Raw genomic sequence first — 22,108 nt, forward strand, 5'->3', positions numbered from 1 at the left:
ATTGCAAATAAAACTTACATGGGAGAAAAAAAAAAGATTTTTATGATGTGATAGGCAACATAGAATAAAACTGGCAAAACCTGGCCTTGAGCATCTGCTTTTCTGCCCCTTATTTCTGAGTGTTGCAGTCATAAATTATCTATAGCTCAGTAACATGGCTGGTAAGGAAGGCTGCGTGATACAGCAAGAATGCAGTGCTCTGTTCAAGGTGGCCTGGCTGCAAGGAAAGGAAGCAGGGTGTCGCCCAGCCCCATGGGCTGCAGCACGTCTCAACTCTGGTTGGGCAGGGACTTAGATTTACCTGAAAGATGCCATGGGAGATTCATAATTTGATGTAAGCACGTTATCTCCTTTGTGCTATAGGATGATTAAAAACCCTGATTTGCTTCTCTTCACAGCCCCTTTGGCAGTCAGATTGAAGAGGCTTCTGTCCTTGAGTCCTCCCTGACGTAGATCTGAGAGTGAGATGTGAACTGGACAGAATTAACAGTAATGTAACTATAGCATTTTTCCCCAGCTTTTTAGATAGACAGGTATTCAGTTTTAAAAAAAATGAAATGAGTATGGTATAGGTGATGAGGAGCTCGCCTCACTCTTAAATAAGGATGCAAGCCTCTCATATCTGGGAGGTCTTGAGATATACTTCTTTTTGCATATAACATTAACATCTTCTGGTGAACATGTAAAAGCCTTATCTCCAGCTGACAAAAAAAAAAAAAAAAAGTCAAAATCTTTCAAGCCTGCCTTACATTGCAAAAAAAGACAAAAAAAGAAGTCGTTCTTATATTAATATGAAACCTTTCCTCCAACGTGGTCTATAAGTATGTAAAGTTGAATATGTTGAACCCATTAACGTCAGGACTGATTCTGGTACCAAAAGGAGCTACTCACATTTTAAATAACAGTCCAATCTTAGACTCCATTAGTAAAATTTTTCCATCTATAATGTCCCACTCACATCATAATTTTATATAAACTGTAACCCTTGGCAGATTCTGTCCAGTGTGGATATATAAACAGGAATCACTTCAGCCTGTACTTTGACACTCTGGGAAGAGGGAGAAGAAAAGAGAAGGTGCATAATTGTGAACAATAGTATTTTCTATATTGTCATGTAAGATATGAAAGAAAATCTAATTATTAGGGATACTCATAGGATAAGTTACTTTAAGGACATCTGCATTAACAGCCTGAGAGAAATCACACCTACCTACTGTAATATACCCAGCGGACTGAAAAAGTAAGTTCTTCTTGTTCCTGTTCTTTGTGATTGACTTTCTATAGAGAATCTGTTTGTTTTTATAGGAGGCTTTGTTCTGCAAGTCTGGTAGCAAGATGAGCCTAATTAGGTAAAGATACCTTAGGAAGATAATGAAAGTTGTAGTCAGTAGACAAAATCGGAGCCAATGAGAATTTATGGGGTCATACACAATGGATTTTCTGTACAACAACTGAGTTCTTAAATATTTTCTCAAAACTGCATTTATTTCAGGGAATATCATCACTTTCACTTGGACCTGCCATAAATTTCTGTCAGTATTTCTCTCATGTGTAAAAAGGTACAGAAGCCACTTTAGTAATATAAAACTACTGCTCCACAATGTAGTTACTGTACTTCCCTTCCCAGGGCTGTTCTTTAAATCTGAGTCTGTCTCTCGGAGTGACCACAGTTAAACTCTAGGACATTGAAAATATATAGGATAGCTTAAGTTAGTGAAATTTGAACATAGGTAGTTTGTTCCCTTATCTTGAAATTGCAAAGATGAAAATTCTGCTGTTAGTAAAGTAAATTTTATGTGCTACCCTGAGAATAAACAGTCTTAGTACCAGTCTTTCTCAATGTTTTTTCACTAGGAAAAGTTTGGAATTCCTAGGGTTTTCTGTGTATCCTAGATAGTTGGCTACAAAAATTGGTTGTTTATATCCTGGAACATTGTATTGAAGCCTGATTCTTTTCGTAGAACTTGGAGTCCTCTTCTCCAGATGAACTTTATATCGGTAACAGTCACCATATGACAACCATTCTTCATAAAACCAATCAACTAAATATGCTAGACATTTCTATGCTTTCTATACGTGTGTGTGTATATAGGTATATATGTGTGTGTATGTGTGTGTACATATATACATGTGTATATATTCTTGGATGTAGGTAAGAGAAAAACAGCTGAAGGACACAAGGAACACAACTAGAGTTTTCAACTTTGCTAAATCTTTGCTAAAAGATTATGTAACTCACAGGTAAACGTGCGTGGTGTCCTTGGTTTTATGACTGAATCAGTAAGCAAAATTTAAAGTAGTGGTTGAACTACTTCAATATCTATGTGGATTATTAACCCTCACATCTTAGAGAAAACTTGAGCTATGCATTCTTATCACCAAGAAATCAGTGTCAATGGGTCTGCAGTAGTCAAAAATGAGTTGTAAAGACAGGAGAAGCAGCCTGGGTTTTATATTTGTGATGCTATATTAATTATGACAGAGAAGGCTTTTCCATTATAAGCCTCATTTTTAAGATGCTTGAAGCTTTCCCACAGAAATTTTTCTCATGACAGTTTTTTTTTTCTTCTTTTGCCTAGTAATGAAAATAAGGATATTGGTTTTTAATATTTTTGGGAGATTTTATCTGAGAATAAAAGTTTTTTTTCTGTCCATTAGACCATTTTTTTTAGGTACTTTGCTTTCTGAAATCTCAAAACAAATAGCTTTTTAATGACCTTTTCAAACTTGTCTCCAATGAAGACATTTAGTACCTTTGGTGTATTAGGCAAAGCTTGATTTGCAAATAATTAAATTACAAGCATTATCCAATACTTCTTCTGCAAATTGTTGTGTCTCCAAATAGCAGTTAGCTACTGTACCTTGCAAATAAGGAGAATTTACAATTACTTGGTCAGTTACTAAAAATTAGCCACTCCTGGATTATGACTGTTATGTGTACAGTTTCTGCGCATACCAAAAAAGAAACCAGAGCTGAAAGTAGTCATTGTACTCTGATGTGGTACATTAGAATACAAGTGAACTTTCCTAACAAAGGAGAGAGCAGCAGCAGGCTGAAACTGTGGCCAGTATGATCTATTGCTATTTAAAATCTCACTAAGATAGAATCACCTCATTCTCTGAGCTCAACAGATTGAGATCCACCCAGGAGACACACAGTTCAGATCCAAAACAGGAAAGGCCTTCACTGCTCATTAAAATGTTAATTACGCCATTGAGGGTTAAGCGCTGCCCTTCAAGAAATTTCAAACCACTTCCCTTATTAACATATTAAGAAGTAACAGTTCAAAGGAGTAACAGTATGATAGGAAGATAGAGTATATATTTATTTAAATACATGGCAATGCATATTTCGCAAGCTTTTTGAGAAATGGAATGATGCATTCTTCCCCTTTATCACTAAATCACTATCCACACCCCTTTATCACTAAATCACTATCCACAACCCTACAATTTCTGATTGGGTTATAGGTTTCAGATTTCTTAATTGGGGTTGTCGGTGGACAAGCTGTATGTTTGTCTCCACACCACACTTGAGCAAAGGGACTATGTTTATCTTCTAATCTATGCAATCCCAGTGTGTAGTACTGTCCCTAGCACAAAAGAAGCGCTAAAACATTTATATAAATTTTCAAATGTATGAAGTTAAAACAAAATTTCCTATTCTTTAAATTATGATAGTCAGTATTTTAGGGTGTCTAAATCAGCATCATAAAAGCCTTAATTTTATCTACCCATACGTTCATAAAAGAATATTGTCCTTTCAGATCTTTTATTGGAATTTAAATATCAACTTGCACTGTATTTAAGAAATGCCATGCTATGAAATTCATTTAAAGACACTCCTTCCTCTTTGTTATCCTTTCTGCATGTGCTATTATTGAGGAAGTAAGCACAGACTTCTACTGCTTTTCCACTGCTACTCTCTGGTGTAGTTGCCATGTAGCTAAAACAGTGAGTAGTCTGGCAAATGACTGTCTGGCCAGGTGGGTGATACAGGGTGTTCTGGAACCTTAGGACAGTGCTTCCTCTGTGAACGCTTGTCAACTGAAGCAGCTACTCTTCCCTCATTTACCTAACATCTTACTGTTTTATAGGCAGTGTGTAATTCATGTCCTCTTACAAAAGAGGTTCATCTTCATATTTCCCCAAAGCCAGAAGTTTATAGAAATCACTAGTTTTATGGAATTTCATATATGGTTCTTTTTGACTATACTTCTCAGGGCACTTATTTTAAATACTCATAATTTCGAAAGAAGTTGTTCTGAGTGGAAGGTTTCCACTGATAATTTCTTGGCAATGGTAGTGTTTAGAAGATAGGAAGATTACATTCTTTGCATTTCATGCCAGAATATATGAATTCTTCCCTTTGGTAGCATATAATTTTTCTGTTCATATTTTACTGGCCACCCATGACTTAAAAACAATATGTGGTTTAGCTGATCCCAAAAGATTTGGTTATCCAGAGTTCCATTTAAACTTCTTAAAATCTTAACAGTAAGAAAAAAAGAAATTCATGGTGAAAATCAATTCATTAAATTTCTTTATTTCTTCATGAAATACATTAATTATTTTATTTCTCTTAAATTTGAGTCTTCCAAATCTGGGCTCAGGTATGCTCCTCTCAAACCTGGAAATGTTATGGTGCCAACATAAGAGGGATAATCCTTGATGGATAATCTTGTTCATGTCACTTAACCACTCTGACATGGCTTTCTTGTCAAAAATAATTGTACAGGTGATCATCGTGAAAATATGTTGTACTTATATAGAACTTTCAATTTGTAGAGAAATTATTTTTATCCCTACTAATAATGCCTTGTCCATACAACCACTAAATAAATAATTGTCCAGAATATTCATTATCTTGACTTTTATCAACACGATATTCCTATAAAGTGGATAGAGCATGCAACGGCTAATTTTATAAATGAGCACACTGGATTCCAGGTTAGGCTGGTGATGTCCTGATGACAGTACTCTGGTTGTGTAGAAGCCAAGTTTCTTCTTATCACATCTGGAATTTAAAAGTAAAATTCAACTTAAAGATTATATGCAGGACAAAGATGTTTATTTCATAGATCATATAGATCATGTAAAAAGGTGGAAAAATGGCAAGCTTTTTGAAACTGATCACAAATAAATCTAAAGTAATTTCAATTAGAGGAAAAAAACATTGAAAAGAAAATATTATCTAATATTTATTGAAGCCATTATTTCAAATTTTGATTTGGTGAATGTACTTATTTCTATTACTGAGTAAGTACAAAACATTTTCAGCTGGCTTTTATTGAATGAGCTTTTTCACTTTGAACACTGCAATGCTGAAATATTGATTTTGATTTTTAAAAAAGAATTCAATAGTTTCAAATGAGTGATATTGGGATTGTTGCAAAATTAATATTAGTTTAGTACATATATGATTATGAACCACTTAGTTTAAGGTGAACAGATTATTTTCCTAGTTTACATTTTAATTGAATCCAGTTTTTCATATTTCTTTATTTCATTTAAAAGTGCTTGCATATAGTAATATTTCGTGCAGCCACTCCACCCATCTCTGTTTTCTCTCTGCTACTAATATTTGAGTTCCCAACTTGCACATAGTACACTAAGGAAGTTAAAAAAGAAACATTCCTCTAATACTGAGGACTCCCATTTTCAAAATTATAAGAATATTGTTTCACTCAAATAGTTGTTTATATAAATGTCCAGTGAACCCTTATTTTTGCATTTTGTATGTAGGCAATGATGAATCATAATTCTGAAGTATGATTAACTCAAGAGTTAAAATTTCTGTTTTTTGAAACTAAAGACTCTGATATCAAAATCACATATTCCTGGCCCCATCCCAGAACTAATGAAGCAGAATTTTTAGTGAATTAAGCTTAACCCTTAATTGATATCTCAGTTTGATGTCTCAACAGTTATTTTTAAGCACTATCCTTCCATTTTGGGATAGGCTTGCAGGCATGTGCTCAGATTTTTAACTTAGAAAGCAAGCTAACCCATGATCCCATGCCAAAAGCATGACTCAGTCAGGTATAGCCAAGCCACACCATAATTATAATTTCAAAAGTAATGAAAGGAAAAAAAGGTGTAAAATATAAATAGCTGCCTGTGTTAGTTTGGTATTATTTTACATAATTTTTTTGAATCTCTCTCTCTTTTTTTTTTTTTTTTTTTTGGCAGAGTCTCACTTTGTCACTCAGGGGCTGGTATGCAGTAGCATGACCTCAGCTCACTGCACTCTCAACCTCCCGGATTCAAGCGATCTTTCTACATTAACCTCAAAAGTAGTTGGGAGTACAGGCAGGCACCACCATGCCTGGCTAATTTTTGTATTTTTAGTAGAGTCAGGATTTCACTATGTTGCTCAGGCTGGTCTCGAACTCCTTGCCTCAAGTAATCTGTCCACCGCAGCCTCCCAAAGTGTTAGGATTACAGGTGTGAGCCATTGCACTTGGCCTTTTTCTTTTGAATCTCAAAAGAATTTTTTTTTTTCAGATTGCAGAAGTAATATAGTTACACTGGAAAAATGGAGAAGTATAAAAATATAACAGAGCAAACAATAATACCTATAATTTGTCACCCTGAGATAATTACTCTTAATTATTTTTTCAATATATATTTCATGCTTTTTCATGTGTATTTTTCTAAATGTATGATATTTGAGATTAATCATTTTTAAAAGGTTTGTGAAGTGAAAGCCATTAGAGTCAGGAAGTGAGCTAGTTGATATTAAATTGGTGAGATCTTGGATGCACTATGTTACAATTTTACAATGGTCCGGTCAAATCTCTGGAGTGGCTTTTTGTCCAGATCACTTGAAAACTAGTGTAGAAAGTAACATATGTTTAAATGTGCTCTATTTTAGTTAAATAATACTGCTTTTTCACGGTTGTGCATCTCAACTGCTGCAAATTATATTAGGCGAAAAATTGGTTCCTAGCCCAGATAAACAGTTTTTTTGAGGAAAAAAATATACAAACAGAATGAATTATTTTATGGCTTTTAGATTAACAAACGATCAATGTTCGAGGCATTTTAAAGTATTTTGAAAAGAAATGAGAGAAAAAATAATTTAGGATCTTCCCCTACCTACACCCAAGAACAACCTTGGAAATCTTTCTTAATCTAGTTACATACAGAACTAAAATGTATTTTGTTGTTTTATTAAATACATCACGTATAATTAATCCATGAACTAATGTGTATAGCAGTACTCTTCTTCAGTTTTATTCAAGTTTCCATTTCTATTCCCTCAAATTGTCTCTTTTTTAAAATGTCTGCCGTTTTTTTATGGCTGAAGCAAATGTTTTGAAATTTTCTAAGAAAAAAATACTTAAAATGACATAAATTAAACTTTATTCTTGGATTTTCTTCCATCTCATTGAGATCAATAATGCTTTTCCCCTTGCAACTTCAATATAAGATACTTTCTCTTTCCTTCCTTTTAATATTAACACTCTCATCATTATTCTGAATCAAATTATAAGATTATTTTCTCATCATCACTACATCCTGTCATGGTCTCTGTCTCCTGGACTGTTTTGATCTGCATTGTAACCTGTTGGGAGATTGATCCCCACCTCAAAGTAAAAGCATACTTGACAAAAATATAATTTTTTGTGCTATCTGACTTGCATTCAGTCTTTTCACTTTTGTTGATAAACTCTTTGATATCACAAGGTTTCTTTTTCTAACTTCTAGCAATCTAATTTATATCTGACCCCTCTGCTAAAATTATTCTTCCTAAGGCTCTTAATGGCTCAATGGCCTGCTCCATGCCCACAGTGACCATCTCAAGCTTCATATTTTTATTTTCTTATTTGACCTTTGATCAATCACTTTTTAGTGAAATTCTCTCCACTTATTTTCTGTGAGATATTAATTCCTAGTTTTCTTTCACCATTTCTGAGTACTCTTCCTGTATGTTCCTAACTTTGGCCGTGCTCTCTCACTGTGTCTAGTCCTCACTGAGAGAACAGGGTAAGGGGAATCTGCTTTGGAGTCATACTTGAGCTCAATTCCTGGCACAACCCTTTACCGGGTGGATGTCCTTAGGAAAGTCACAACCTCTGGGCTCCATTTATTTATTTTAAACATAAAATAACACCACCAAAGATAGGCAGTCCAGGGCTTGCATGGCTATATTACAGAAATTGAGATATCCAGGCAACTTTTGACTCTAGGCTGTTTCATCTGTAAGGCCCTCATGATCCTGGGTGGATCTGGGAGCTTAATTTATCCATTTTCCTATAGAGGAAATAACAATAATATTTACCTTGGTATTTAGTGTAAGAAATTTTTTTAAGTGTGTTATTCACCACAACACCTAACACTGACTGGACCCTGAATAAATTAGCTATTTTCACTAGTGTGATGATGATTTGCCTGTTGACTAATTAATGATGGCAGGTAGCATATTTTAACCTTTAATTATTAATAAATCATGCTGTAAAGATACTTATACATATTTATAACCCAGTAGATTGGCTTCCTTAATGTTATTTCTTACCATACTCCTTTCTACGCTCACTATTTCCAATTTAAAACAACAAAAAAAGATGTTACTGGCAATAACACTGGTGCTACCATTCTTGTAAGTAATGTTCATGACCTCAAGAGTGACATATTCTTGGTTTTAATGTGTATTTTATGACACAACAGCAGTGACACTACACCTGTGAGATAATTTCCAGTGAAGCTCTCGAGCTCTGAAAAGTGGCCAAGTAGAAATCTAATATGTCTACACAATAACCTAGCACAGCACCTGCATCATATTTAATGATGAATAAATATTTGTGGAATAAATGAATGAATGAATGATGTAGGAAACTCCAACTATATCAAATCAAAATCTTTAACAGATATTCATTCAACCAATATTTATTAAGCACTGACTATGTGTCAAGCAGTGTGTTAGAATCAGGTAATACCAAAGTGAACATAACAATATACCTGTCCTCATGATATGTACATTCTAGTGAGCAAAGATGGGCAAAAATCAAATGGGAAAGTATATAATACATCAACTGTGATAAGTGCAATGGGCAACAACAGATCAGAGTAAGGGCAAAGGGCACTTGGAAAGTGCTTGTATTGTGTATCAGCTATTTTATAACGTCACCTCAAATTTTAGTGGCTTAAAACAACAATCATTATTATTTGATTTAAATGTTATGGCATAGCTATTAGGTTGAGGTCAGCCAGTTAGTTTCATCTGATATAATTAAAGAGGCTGCCATCTGGAAGTTTAACTTGGGGCTGGATAATCACGTATGACCTCGCTAACATGTCTAGTGGCTGGTGCCAGTCTCTCATCTTCAGTAGGGCTAGCCTGAGCTACTTCACATAATAGCAGCACTTCAAGATGATAAGAGTGGACACCGTTAAGACCTCTTAAGGCTTAGGCTAACAAGTCACACATCGTTTCCACTGCCTTCTTTTGATCAATGCAAGTCACCATACATGTATCCAGATTCAGAGGAGGAGGTAATAGACTCCATCTCTTGATGGGAAGTGTTAAATATAATTTGTAGCCATTTTTTACCTACTACGGATGAGAAATTACTGATGGATAGTCAGTGATAACATCTCTGATAGGATGACATAAAAGCAGAAGCCTACATAATGTAAGGAAACAGGTAATGTGAATATTTTTGAAGAGTGCATTCTGGGCCAAGGGAATAGCTAGCACAAAATGCCAAGAAAGGCCAATAAGGAACTCAGAGCAGTTGGAAGTGGTGGGCAAATATATATGTGTTAGGAGATGAATGTGGGAAGCCAGTAAGAGACCAGATAGTATAATTCCTTGTAGACCATTATAAGGACCATTATAAATAGACCTTTGTCTTTTACTCTGAGTGAGATCAGAAAAACCATTGATAGTTTTCAAAGGAGTGACATGATTTTTAGTGGAGTTTACATATTTGTTGACAGGATCTCTCTGGATTTTTACTGAAGTTAAACTTGAGGGTAAATGGCAAGAAACACAATGAAGAGACTATCCCAGACAAGAGATGATGGTGGCTTGAAATAGAAGGGTAGGACTGACAACATTTTCTGGGATAATTTGTAGAACTAATTAGGCAGAAAACATATTATTAGATTGTGTATAGTCATCTGTCAGCTTCTCTAAGAAACTAACTACATTTTGTTCATGTGTCTTCTACTTCATCTGGTATTTGAAAAGCACCCACTAAATACATATTGACTGGTTAGTAAAGATTCAAGCCTCACTGTTGAATTGAACATAATCACCACATGATGCTGAAATCCTACAGAGTTCATCACTAAATGATGTTTGAAGACTAGCAAGTAGAAGACCCTATTAAGAGCTATTGATACTCTTCAGATTACATGTCTGCTATATGCTAAAGGACTGCAAATGAGTTACAACAAAAATAATCTGTCTAGATCAAACTCAGTATTAAAAGTTATCCATCAAAAGGTAAAAGATCATTATATGGGCCGGGTGCGGTGGCTCACACCTGTAATCCCAGCACTTTGGGAGGCCAAGGTGGGTGGATCACCTGAGGTCAGGAGTTTGATACCAGACTGGACAACATGGTGAAACCCCGTCTCTACTAAAAATACAAAAAATGAGCCAGGTGCAGTGGCACGTACCTGTAATCCCAGCTACTTGGGAGGCTGAGGCAGGAGAATTGCTTGAACCCAGGAGGCGGAGGTTGCAGTGAGTCGAGATCACACCACTGCATTCCAGCCTGGACAACAGAGGAAGACTCCATCTCAAAGAAAAAAGAAAAAATCATTACATGAACTGAACATTTATTATTAAGACTAGTAAGTGAGAAACAGTGTCAGGGATTCAAAGTCGACATAATATAGTTCTCAAAAGCACTAGTATTCTCATATGGCATGTAGAGTGTTCATTTTATAAATGAAAGAAAGCAAGGTGAACGTATCAACTAATATTATGGTGTTGAATGGAGAGCATTAACAGGTATAGAGGAGCATGGGGGAAGATCTAAGTTTAGAGAATTCCTGGAACTAGCTAATTTTTAGATAACAAATTAGAACCTCGGTGTTATGGTATGAAGGAACTGCTGTTAACTCCAGGCCCAGCATAGTGGATGACAACTGTCCTTTCTGGTGATGGGAAAGTACCTGCTTCTAAATCTTATCCAAGTAAATGAAGTGAATATATATGTTTTATGTTGGTGTTACTCTTTTTATCATAAAATATGTGTTTACAATATTAGATCTTTAAATCTTCTTATAATTTCATAGGACATGTTTAGTACATTCTGTTTTAAAACAGATTACAATAAAAGTTTAGCATTAAAATTGACCTGGAAATGAAAAACCCAGCTTTGCTTCTCACTCTGTGATTTAAAACACGTTTCTAAATTCACTGAACTTCACTTTCGTTATCTATAAAACTAAGTGTTTGGAAAAGATCAGTGGTTCTCAACCCTGACTGCACACTAAAATCATCTGAAGGGCATTTTAAAAAGTAATATCCCAAGTCCTATCATAAGGTTTAATTGTCAGTGCTCTTCAGGTAATTTTAATGTACATTAAGTGTTGAAAATCAATGGGCTAGATGATCACTAAGGTTACTTCCAGTAAAACTTTCTAATTTTATGATTCATCATATTTTGACGTAGTAACAGCTGCTGGAAAAACAATGCTCTCAATATTTGCAATGTCTTTTAAAGTAGAAACTAACGTCGAAGAGTGTTCTTGCTCAAAATTGAGAACATTTTCACATCTAAACTAAAAATCCTTCTATATTATGAGAATAATTTATACCAAAAGCCATATATACATCATCATTTGGGTAAGGCATATGCACCAAAAGTAATATAGATTTACCTAAATTTTAGAAATTAACTATTATTATGATTTGGAAAGCAATTACTTTCTGTCAGTACACATACAATGTGAGGGTAGTGTAGTTAGAAATTTTGTGTATATTAAAAAAAATGCTGCTATAGCTATTTTGATTTTGAATAAATGTACTCCTAATATCCCGAGTTAATAAAATTCCTAAAGTGTATAACTTATTCATAATAAATAATTTACATACTGATTTATTATGAAGAGAATAAACAGTTTTATAGAAGATTGAAGTAGAATATCTAGTTTTATTGGTATTTGGAAAGATCAAAAGTATGATTTCTTGAAACAGTTTTGAAATGTGTCACTATTAATTTTTGCTATCAGTCTTTTTACTAAATAGCTTTTCGTTGGAGTAAGCTGATAACTTTTCTCTTTAATTTTAAATGCCAGAAAACATAAACACATGTTTTAAAACTTCATGAAACCAAAAACTCAACCAAATACTCAGATCCAAAAAGAAACCATGTAGACTCCTAGGAAACTGGGGAAAGGTATCAAGTAAATATTAAGCTAGAATGTAATAGACTTTGTGTCCTATATTTTCACAACATTCTGTGTTTTTGGATATGTACTTTTGAATACTTGGGACAGGAAGGCTCCTTCTGTTAGCCAGGCTAATATGGAGAGAAGAAGAGGTACAGGTGACAGCTAACAGCTAACATGGGTGAATGTAGGTGTAGTCAACAAAGAATGGGTTGTATGGAATTTCTGCAAACATAGTTACATTTGAAAACCATTTGGGAAAAAAATGACTTAATGCCCAGATAGGACACTATGAAAAGTAAATATGTTCTTTTCAGTATGATGTACATGCCTGCATCATCATTCTGTGTTTGCTTCTGATATCATCAGTTATTCTTATATCTTTAATTTTCATGTATATTTCACTGTTTTTGTTTACCCTATTGATAACAAACTAGACTCCATAATTAAGAATAATGCACAGATATACATTTATTATAGCATGCAAAACTATGACATTGGAAGAATAATGTGACTGCTGGAATACTTCACATGTTCAGCAATCTTGCTCTGTGTAGAATGGAGAAGTTATTTTGCTTCACATTTGCTCTGCCACATATCAATTTGCTTTACAAGCCCTCCCTGAAATCAATCAGACATGTGTACCATGCTTTCAAAGAATTTTTTACAGTAGGAATAAGCTATGAAAAGTTTGAAAATACAGACTACACATACTATAGAGTTTGTAATAATAGTTATATGTATGCTAGTGAGTTAAAAAAACTAACTCATGAGTTTTATATGATTTAAAGTACCAAGAGGCTTAATGAAACTATACATTTTATCATCAGAATATCACACATCTTACTTATCTCTTGGGTGTGATGAAATGCAGAACTTGGTGGTTACCCACCCCCCTCCTCACCTCTCAAGGTTTTCTCCCCTACTTACCTGCTCTAGATTCTGCTCTTCTTGTAGCAGATGCAGTATTGTGTTTTATATATCTTCTTTTAAATTTGGCAAAGCACATTAAGCTGTACTCACTCACTCAGATGCAATTGTACGTTAGTTTAATCAGATAAAGTCAATGAAGGGAATATAGTTCTAAAGAATGTTAAGGACAGAGGTGATGTAGCCTAGAGAAAGTGTGCATGAAAAAGGCCCCAGTGAGAGTAGAAGCATTTCATGCTTGGAGTGAGTGAAGGACTAAAAGATGAACATCAGCGTTACTTACTTCCCGGTTTTGCCTGGGGCTGGGCCAGGTCAGCAATGCAATCATTGTACAGAGTAAAGTAAATGGACTCACATTTCTAAACATGTCATATAAAATTTACATGATCTTCAGAATCTAGCAACATGATATTGAATATACACTTCATATGTAACAGTCAAAGTTTGGTGATGCTAACATCATCTTGAGTAATGAAGTCTGATTACATGGATATAAGTATATAACTTTGTCTCATAAGAGATTTTATTTACATAAAGATTTTTCTTGTTAAGATATTGAATTGATTTATTGGGCATAGCTGCATAATTGAAAAGTGTAAGTACTGGACTCCACTTGAAAGCATAGATACTGCATTAAACTAAAGCTGCCATCCAGTATGAATAATGCAGATGTTATGTTTTAAAGCATGTCAGATTCTCTTAAGTGTATCTTTCTTCTTTAAGTTTTGATCATCTGAGATAAATGCTTCTCATTTGGCCTTAACTGTTTGTCACAGGAAGATAAGAGACAGAGAGCTAATGAAGTAAATTGATGTGCTGCTACAGTTAGGGAGAATTGGAGTTTAATACTGTTGCTGTTGATAATATAACTGCTTTTTAAAAAAATTGGCATGGTTGCATGACATTATGAGAAAGAAAAGAGACCTAACACATTCAAAAATGGCCAATACTTAGAAGTATTGGGGTAAAGTTAGGTAGAATTTTTATTTAACTCTCTTCGAACACAGTGCATTTTCTTCTTCAAAAAAGTTGTAATTAAGAGTATATTAAGTCATAAATATTAATGATGTCATATCATGAATATTAAAAATGTATTGCTGGTAGATACCAAAAAAGGATAGTGTGAATTATATTCTGTAGCTCAACTTGGAAGTTCAACTGTCACAGAGAAACCTGTCTCATTGAAATCTCTCTGAAATTGCATGCCTATTTAACCCAATAGCTTCAGGCATTCAGAGATGGAGGAAGCAAAATCAAAAGCACCATATCAAAATTAACACCAAGCCATGTGTTTTTCTCTTAGAGTTTTGAAGTAATTTTTAACACAGATAGTAACTTGGTTTGAAATTTAAACACACACACGTACAGGTTTGCTAGCTGGAGAATTTCCATGCCTGGGGGAGGGGAGGTGACAATTGGTGCATTCAGTACAGAACACGTGTAATGATAATAAAGTTGATTGGTTGAGCTCTATAGCATTTTTTTTCTTTTTCTCTCTTCCTGTAGTGTAGTTCTGCTGGGGGTGGAAGGGTTCTTCCCCATCCCCCCCGCCACGAACAAGACGTAGGTTGATACCATTTTTATTGTTCTGCTGGGGTGGGAAATAAACCATATGCTTTAGCATTTTAAATGGCTACACCAAAGAGAAAATTGAACCAGGCTCTCTTCCCCACTCCTACTGGACTTTGGGGTGGGGTTATTCCTCTAAATGTTCTAGCGGACTTGGGGTTAGCTTAATGCTTCTGCCCCAGGGCAAAGAAGCAGTTGAGGGAAAGAAATGTCAAGGACGTCAGAGGCGAGCTGGACTGAGTGAAGTGTGGAGTAGGAAGCTATGTCTGAAACCCACCCCTCCCCTGGATACCAGGCAAAGGCAATGAGAGTCGGAACCAGCTGATGCCGCTGCTGCTGCTTCCCGTTTCCAGGGTGAAATTTTCACAGCAGCTATTCTAAAAGGAGGAAAAATCCCTAACCAGCAGCGGAGAAGATCCTATCACCCAATCCAAGCTATGTAACCTTTTAGTCAGGCTTTTCAAAGAAATCCGCATTTTAAAAGCCAGCATTTATGGTCCAAAATATGGGACGGGAATCAGAGCTGGTAGAAAAATATGAAAAGCCTCTTTACACCCTGAGTATTTGAAACAATCCGATGAGCATAGGAAGTGGCTGCCAATGCTCTGGCGGCTGCTCGTGCTGCCGCCGCTGCCGTTGCTGTTCCTCGCATAGGGCCGGACAGAGCTAGTCCCGGTTTCAGCACCTCCGGCGCTGGACAGCTCTCTGCACGCCGCACCGCCGCCTGCTTGCTTTTTCCCACTCTAGCTTTGCATTACTGGAGATGCATCTAAATTACATCCTGTTCAACAACAAGTAGATTTTTTTTTCCTGTACAGGAATTACAGTAGACGATTCTCTCAATTAAACTGCATTTTCTTCTTTACGGATTTGGCTATAAGGCGTATTTATCCCGATTTCCTCCCTCCTCACTCCCCTTTGCAGGAACGAGTCTTTGGGAACGTGGTCCACCCAGGGATGTAAAACTGTGCTTACCGATGCATCCCATACGAAATGCTTATGTGATCGTCTCTCTACCTTCGCCATTTTGGCTCAGCAACCTAGAGAAATAGTAAGTAACAAAGGGAAAACACGGCTTTAATGCAAAGGCAGGGACATTGTGGCTAGTGTTTCTCCAGGGAACTGCATTTTAAGTGGGGAAATGGAAAATGTTGCAGGGTGGCAAAATTGGGTTCGTCTCCTCCTTAGCTACAGTAGCTTGGTGGAATGAATTCTAGTTGGTATTCTATAACTAAATTCTACTCAATTTTATGTCTTCTAACTTGAAATTTCTGCAGTGTAGTTTCAAGGATGAAGTCCAATCATATTACTAATATGCTGCAAACTTTCAAATAAAAATAATTGTCAACTTAACCTCTATTTTAAAGCTGGAAAGATGTTCTGGGGAATTTGAGAGGGTATTGTTAGTAGTAGAATGAAGACCCCAGACACTATAGTGAAACACATTGCATATCTGCATTGGATATTTTCAGTACAGGTTTTCTGGAAGTATCCTTGGATGTAAATATAAATAAATAAATACATATGTTAATCAAATGAAGTTTTTATGAAAGCATGGCTGTCAGGAACTGTAAAATTATTCCTTAATAGTATATAGTTTTTCAAAAATAGTTTCTGAGACAGCTGTACATAACTGTCTGAAAGAAAAATAATATTCTCATCAATTGTATTTTGAGGAAATATAACTCAGAATGAATGCTGAACAATTATTATTCAGGTAAATGTGATATTCTGCCTACATTTGGCCTAAATAAGCATCACTCTTCTTACTAATTTTGATGACAAAAAACTAATATAATTTGATGTGCATATTTGAGGTTTTAGAACACGCTTAAAGTGTGTTCCTTCAAACTCCCAATGTTAACAATATGAAAACCAACAAATTTAATTAATTAATGTCATGTAAGTGTCCAAGTAAAGAAATCTTCCAGGTCAGTGAATGCATGTAATCTTTATATATGTTTTAAAAGATAGAAAGCTTATTTTTCAAGGTCATACATTTAGGGACTGATACTGGCATTGTCATAATTATCTCCACATATTTTGTTCATTAAAAAAAATCACAAACTATACTTGAAGGTTTTAAATTTGACGTTTGATTTTCTTCTATACCCTCAGAGGCCAAGCAAGTACAATTAAATGTGAGAATACTTGACTTAGAATAAAGCTGTCAAAAAGTCAGAAAGTTTGAAAAATCTTCAATATCTATATACCAGATATAGGTAACATAATGAGTTGTAAATAGTAGCATCTAGATAAATTTTACCAAGAATCATATTGTGAAATGACTAACCAGCAGTTAGTTAAAGAAAAATGAGTGATGCTCCAAATTTTAGCTAGAGAAAATTTAACATGTGAATGTTGACCAAGTTGCAGTTTTAGGTCTTGATTTTCAAAAGTTATAAGGATGTAATTTTCCGTAATCCACCATTTAAAACTCTAATGACTTTATTACTTCACAGTGGGAGAGAGGGGGAAGCTGGAATTAGTATTTTTAGAGGTTGAGAATGTGAGAACAGAGTGGATTCATGGGTAACTATCTGGTAACTAAGACAACTATATAGGCTATTTTTGAGTGATAGGTTAGCTTTGCTGAGTCTACAAGTTATTTTAATTTATTAAAAACCAATTTGTTTCTTTTTTATTTTGTTTAATTCACAGATCATGGAATCCTCTGGCACACCTTCAGTTACCCTAATAGTAGGCAGTGGTCTTTCTTGCTTGGCCTTGATTACCCTAGCAGTTGTCTATGCAGCATTATGGAGGTAAGTGATTAATTGATAGACTTGAAATGCAATGCTTAGTTGTTCATAGTTAAATCAAGGAATGTGATAATTATTATATGTCTCCTGTCTTCTTAATTTACTGGAAGCAGTATTTTTAAAACAGAGTAATAATTGGTGTGATTGAGCTATAATAAATGAATTGTGTTTACCTAATTTTCCTGTATATTTGCCTGAGTTAAGAAAATAAACAGTACACACATAAACTTTTATTCTCATTTCAAATGCTAGTAGCTTTCAACAAGTTGCTTACCCCAAGCATAGTACTCTTACACCACAAGTTCAATCTATATGTGGTTTCTATTTATCCCAATTGCTATGGAGGCTGTGAGTCTAACTGATATGGTCAAATTAATTTATCTGTTATAAAAATATGATCTCAAGTTCTTAAGTTTCAAACACATGCTTTCAGTATGTCCCAGACAACTAGTGAACTCTTCTATGATATTAAAGCACTAACATAATACCAACGTATTCCAGAAAACGCCTGTTGGTTGAGTGTGTCCAAGAAGTCAGACTTTGACAAATTGATTAAAAGAAGTCATAAAAATACATAAACAAGGGGAAGTTATTGAAAAATTTTGTTCTACAGTAGTTGAAATCACATCTACTGATATATGAAAGCCTAGTATTTTTAAAGACTTGTTTTTTATTGTGTTACTAAGAATTAGACCTGTGAAGTTTATCGTCTACTCACATATTGATAAAATACATAGCCATGTGGCCAAAGTACTGGATTTTTCTAGTGGATTTTAAAATTTTTAAATGTTAAACATTTTTATATCCATTTTTATTATTGAAAAATAATCTAAATATTTTTAACTATATGATTATATAGAAAATTACCTAATATATTCAGAATGTTTGTAATATTAGAATTGCAAAAGTAGATGTTTCTGCCTCAGAAATCTTAATCTTTATTCACTTAAGATAAAAAACATTCAGTTGAAAAATGAATTACAATTTTATTTAAAAAGACCACTTTACTTTGTTCTTTTAAGAAAATGCATTGTTCTTCATTATAATTTTTACCCTTTCGAGAGCAAGAATTGTCACAGATATTTAAATTGTCAAAGTTATGAAGAGTTTTTATGCTTCAAACAAAAGTAAAAATTATGTATCTCTTGACCCATTAGCACTGGTACATTATAGAAATATTTCCTTCTGGTGAAGGAATTATCTAGTAGTGAGAAATACTGACAAAGTGGGACAATCTGATAAAATATGTCCAGCTCTAGGAAATGAAATAAATGCTTAGTTTAAACATGACATTGTAGGCAGCAGAATCTTGGGTTCAGGGCTCACTCAAGCAGACATTGTCTCAGTAATGCAAAAGCAAGAAGGATAAACATTGAAAAGTAGACAACTTCCTCTACCACAATTGTTTAGATAACAGTTGTGCAAAAATGAGGCAGCATTTAAAGACTAGGAATTTGGTAATCACAGTAATAACATAATTCATGCTCACTGAAGTATTTAGAACTAAATTCCTTTCATCAGCATTTAGGGTTCAGGCACCAATTCCACCTTCTCTTTATCCCTCAATACATATCACTAACACTAGCATATACATTGTCAGAATAGGTGATGTGTACATTTAATCAAGGAAACATACAGTTAATTAGTCCATAATAAAGTTTTCTTTAATGCAGAAATTTCAAGAAAGTCACTACTACAATAGTTTTCTAAGAATTACCAAAACAATTCAAAGGATCTATTAACACTTGAGATGAACTTGAGAATTACAGAAGAGAGTACCAAGAAACAACACAAATCTAAATCCCTAAAAGTTAGTGGTCATCAACTCATTCTCTACAAATAGAATTGAAATAATATTAGTAGTTTGAAAGAAGTGACAAGACTCCATGAATTATTAAGTGAATCTTGATAACATGAAGAATTAAATGCAGTTTATAAGCGCCTACAGAAACACCAATAGAAACTTTGAGAACTGAAATTTAAAACCCAACACAATTGTAAAGTACTATCCTTGCTTACTAGAAGGATGCCATTATACATGTAGGGTATACATTGTGTACTGTATAATATTACTGTATGCTAAAAGCATGTTAGGTTCCTACCACCTTTTATTCTAAGTAAAAAGTTTAGAAATTTTGATTTCTAATGAGTTGTAATGTGTACAAGCTTCTCAAGTATTTTATACATAATAGGTTGTTTTTAAATTTGGTGGTGTTGCATGTAGTTCATCAGAAATGTACACCAAAAATTTAACACATTAGGTTATATTCTCTTCACCTACAGATAAGTTTGGCAGAGTTACATTTTTACATGAAAAAATAATGAAGCATGTCCTTGTCATCACTGTATTAACATAAAGCATTCTTAAATTTTGTTTAAAAAATCTAACATGGTAAAGAAATTTGTGAAAATTGACACATTTCATAGCAATTATGAAGGCAACAATAGGGCTCAGTTTTGATAAAAATAGAAACATATAAAAACTTCAGACTAGTCAATTCTGGATATTTCATTATCATATTTTTGTCTATTTACAGAACAAAAAGTTTCACTAAAACCCTTTCCATAATGTCATCTGTGTGTTTGTGCTTCCATGGAAGCCATTAACTTCAAACAAAGGGTTAATTTTATGAAGCCCCTTAACTTTTTATATTATATTCCCCACCCACAAAAAAGAGACAACTTAATAGTTGACGATGTCTTCAGCATCTCAGTGTGTGGTTTATTATATTGCTTGCCACTGATGATACAGGAACAAGGTTCAGCAACCCTGAGGCCATTTTGTGTTAAGATTTGATCTAAGTTAGTCCCATTTGAGTTTGTTTTGTGACCAAAGGGAATTTCTTTTTACATTACAAAAACTCCTTTGTGTATTTTATTGTTATTCTTACTTTTGTGTTCTTTTTGGAAATGTGTGATAAAATGTGGGGGTTCTACCTTGATAGTCCTCAAAGACAGGGAGAGAGAGAGACAGACAGACAGAGAGAGAAGTTTGACAGACTTTTACCTCCCACAGTGCCTCCAGATCATTGGCACTCCTGTCTAATACTGCATAGAAAAGCTCATGCCTGCTGTGGAATGTGATTCCACGTTACAATACAAATTGAATGGGCCTAAACACACAGCAAATACAACAGTGTCTTTTTGTTACTGTCACTCAGTGATTTACCACAGAATGCAGTGAAGCAAAATAGCTGTTACTCTTTCAGGGTAAACAGCTGGTAGAACATTTGATTCTGAGCAGTTTTCTCTATGGCTTACATTCTTGGTGCACTTAACAACTATATAACAGACTGTATATAAACACTTCTTCATAAGGGTAAAATATGGCAGATGTCAAGTGATTTTCCAGCCTAATAGTGAATTATCATTTATGGATTGGATTTATTTTTAGAAATAAAGATTCATTTTTTTGAACAATTATTCAGGAAAAATATAAAGAGTAACAGCCTAATTACACTCAAATGCTTGGGTGGATAAAAGTGTTCACAGTTTCATGAAAGTAATGGTATCCTTCTAGTAAATAACAATAATACTTCACAATTTGTGTGAGTTTTTTCTTTTCAGTTCTCAAAGTTTATATTGGTTGATTCATATGATAATGCTAAACATACACACACACATACACACACACATATATAAAGGTATTATACTAATTGATATATTTCCAAGAGGCTTTATATGTTTAGTTAAAAAAAAAGTGTATCATGACAACAGATGGGCAACTTAGGCTCTATCAGAAATGCCATACTGTCCCACCAATGTCTAAGAAAAAAAAATTCTAAAGGACTCTTGCACATGCCATACCACTGTAAAATTGGGTCTCTAAAAGTAATTTTTTATTTTAGAAACTATTTTTATATTTTTTATTTTTGTAAATATTCCCGTGCTACAGTACTTATTTTTCCAGATGGATGCCATCAGTTTGCACAATATAGAATTCTTCATCTTTCTGTTGGATTTTAAAGTTGGTTAACTTTTCTCTCTCTGGCTAGGTACATACGCTCTGAGAGATCCATAATACTAATTAACTTCTGCCTGTCTATCATCTCATCCAATATCCTCATACTGGTTGGACAGACTCAGACACATAATAAGGTATCACTGGTAATTATTCTGATTCTTTTTGTGTGTTTATATTTTGGCATATAGTTAGTTATTGATAATCTAAACATTCATTCTAAAATGGAGAACTTCTAACAAAATTATATTTTAAAGCAAAATTTTTTTACTGGTTTCTGAATAAAAACATTGTCTATTCCAGTTCAGAATGTATACCCTTGGCTTAATTCCCTGTGGGTTGAGAGGTTGTTCATAAGAGTAAAAATGTATGTTTATTAAACGTTATATCAAAGCTTTATGAGTTCAAAGCCTTGGGACATCAAAAACACATATTTTGATTCATTAGTCTAATTGTAATAAGATCTAATTGTAATAGGATAGAAGGCTTTTGTTTTGGTCTAATTTATTAACATATTGATTCCTAAAAGGTA

General features: G+C 34.3%; 1 protein-coding gene across 2 annotated transcripts in view; it reads left to right on the forward strand.

Moving 5' to 3' along the window:
* ADGRB3 (adhesion G protein-coupled receptor B3) overlaps nucleotides 1-22,108 on the forward strand; it is a 754,183-nt gene that overhangs the window by 586,165 nt on the left and 145,910 nt on the right. For both annotated transcript variants that reach the window (XM_054491608.2, XM_054491609.2), the window contains exons 16-18: nucleotides 15,778-15,904; nucleotides 17,515-17,618; nucleotides 21,611-21,713. In XM_054491608.2, the coding sequence (XP_054347583.1) occupies nucleotides 15,778-15,904; nucleotides 17,515-17,618; nucleotides 21,611-21,713 (334 nt within the window). The remainder of the gene's footprint in view (nucleotides 1-15,777; nucleotides 15,905-17,514; nucleotides 17,619-21,610; nucleotides 21,714-22,108) is intronic.

Source organism: Pongo pygmaeus, chromosome 5 (assembly GCF_028885625.2).
Source record: "Pongo pygmaeus isolate AG05252 chromosome 5, NHGRI_mPonPyg2-v2.0_pri, whole genome shotgun sequence".
In the NCBI taxonomy this organism is placed as follows: Eukaryota; Metazoa; Chordata; class Mammalia; order Primates; family Hominidae; genus Pongo; species Pongo pygmaeus.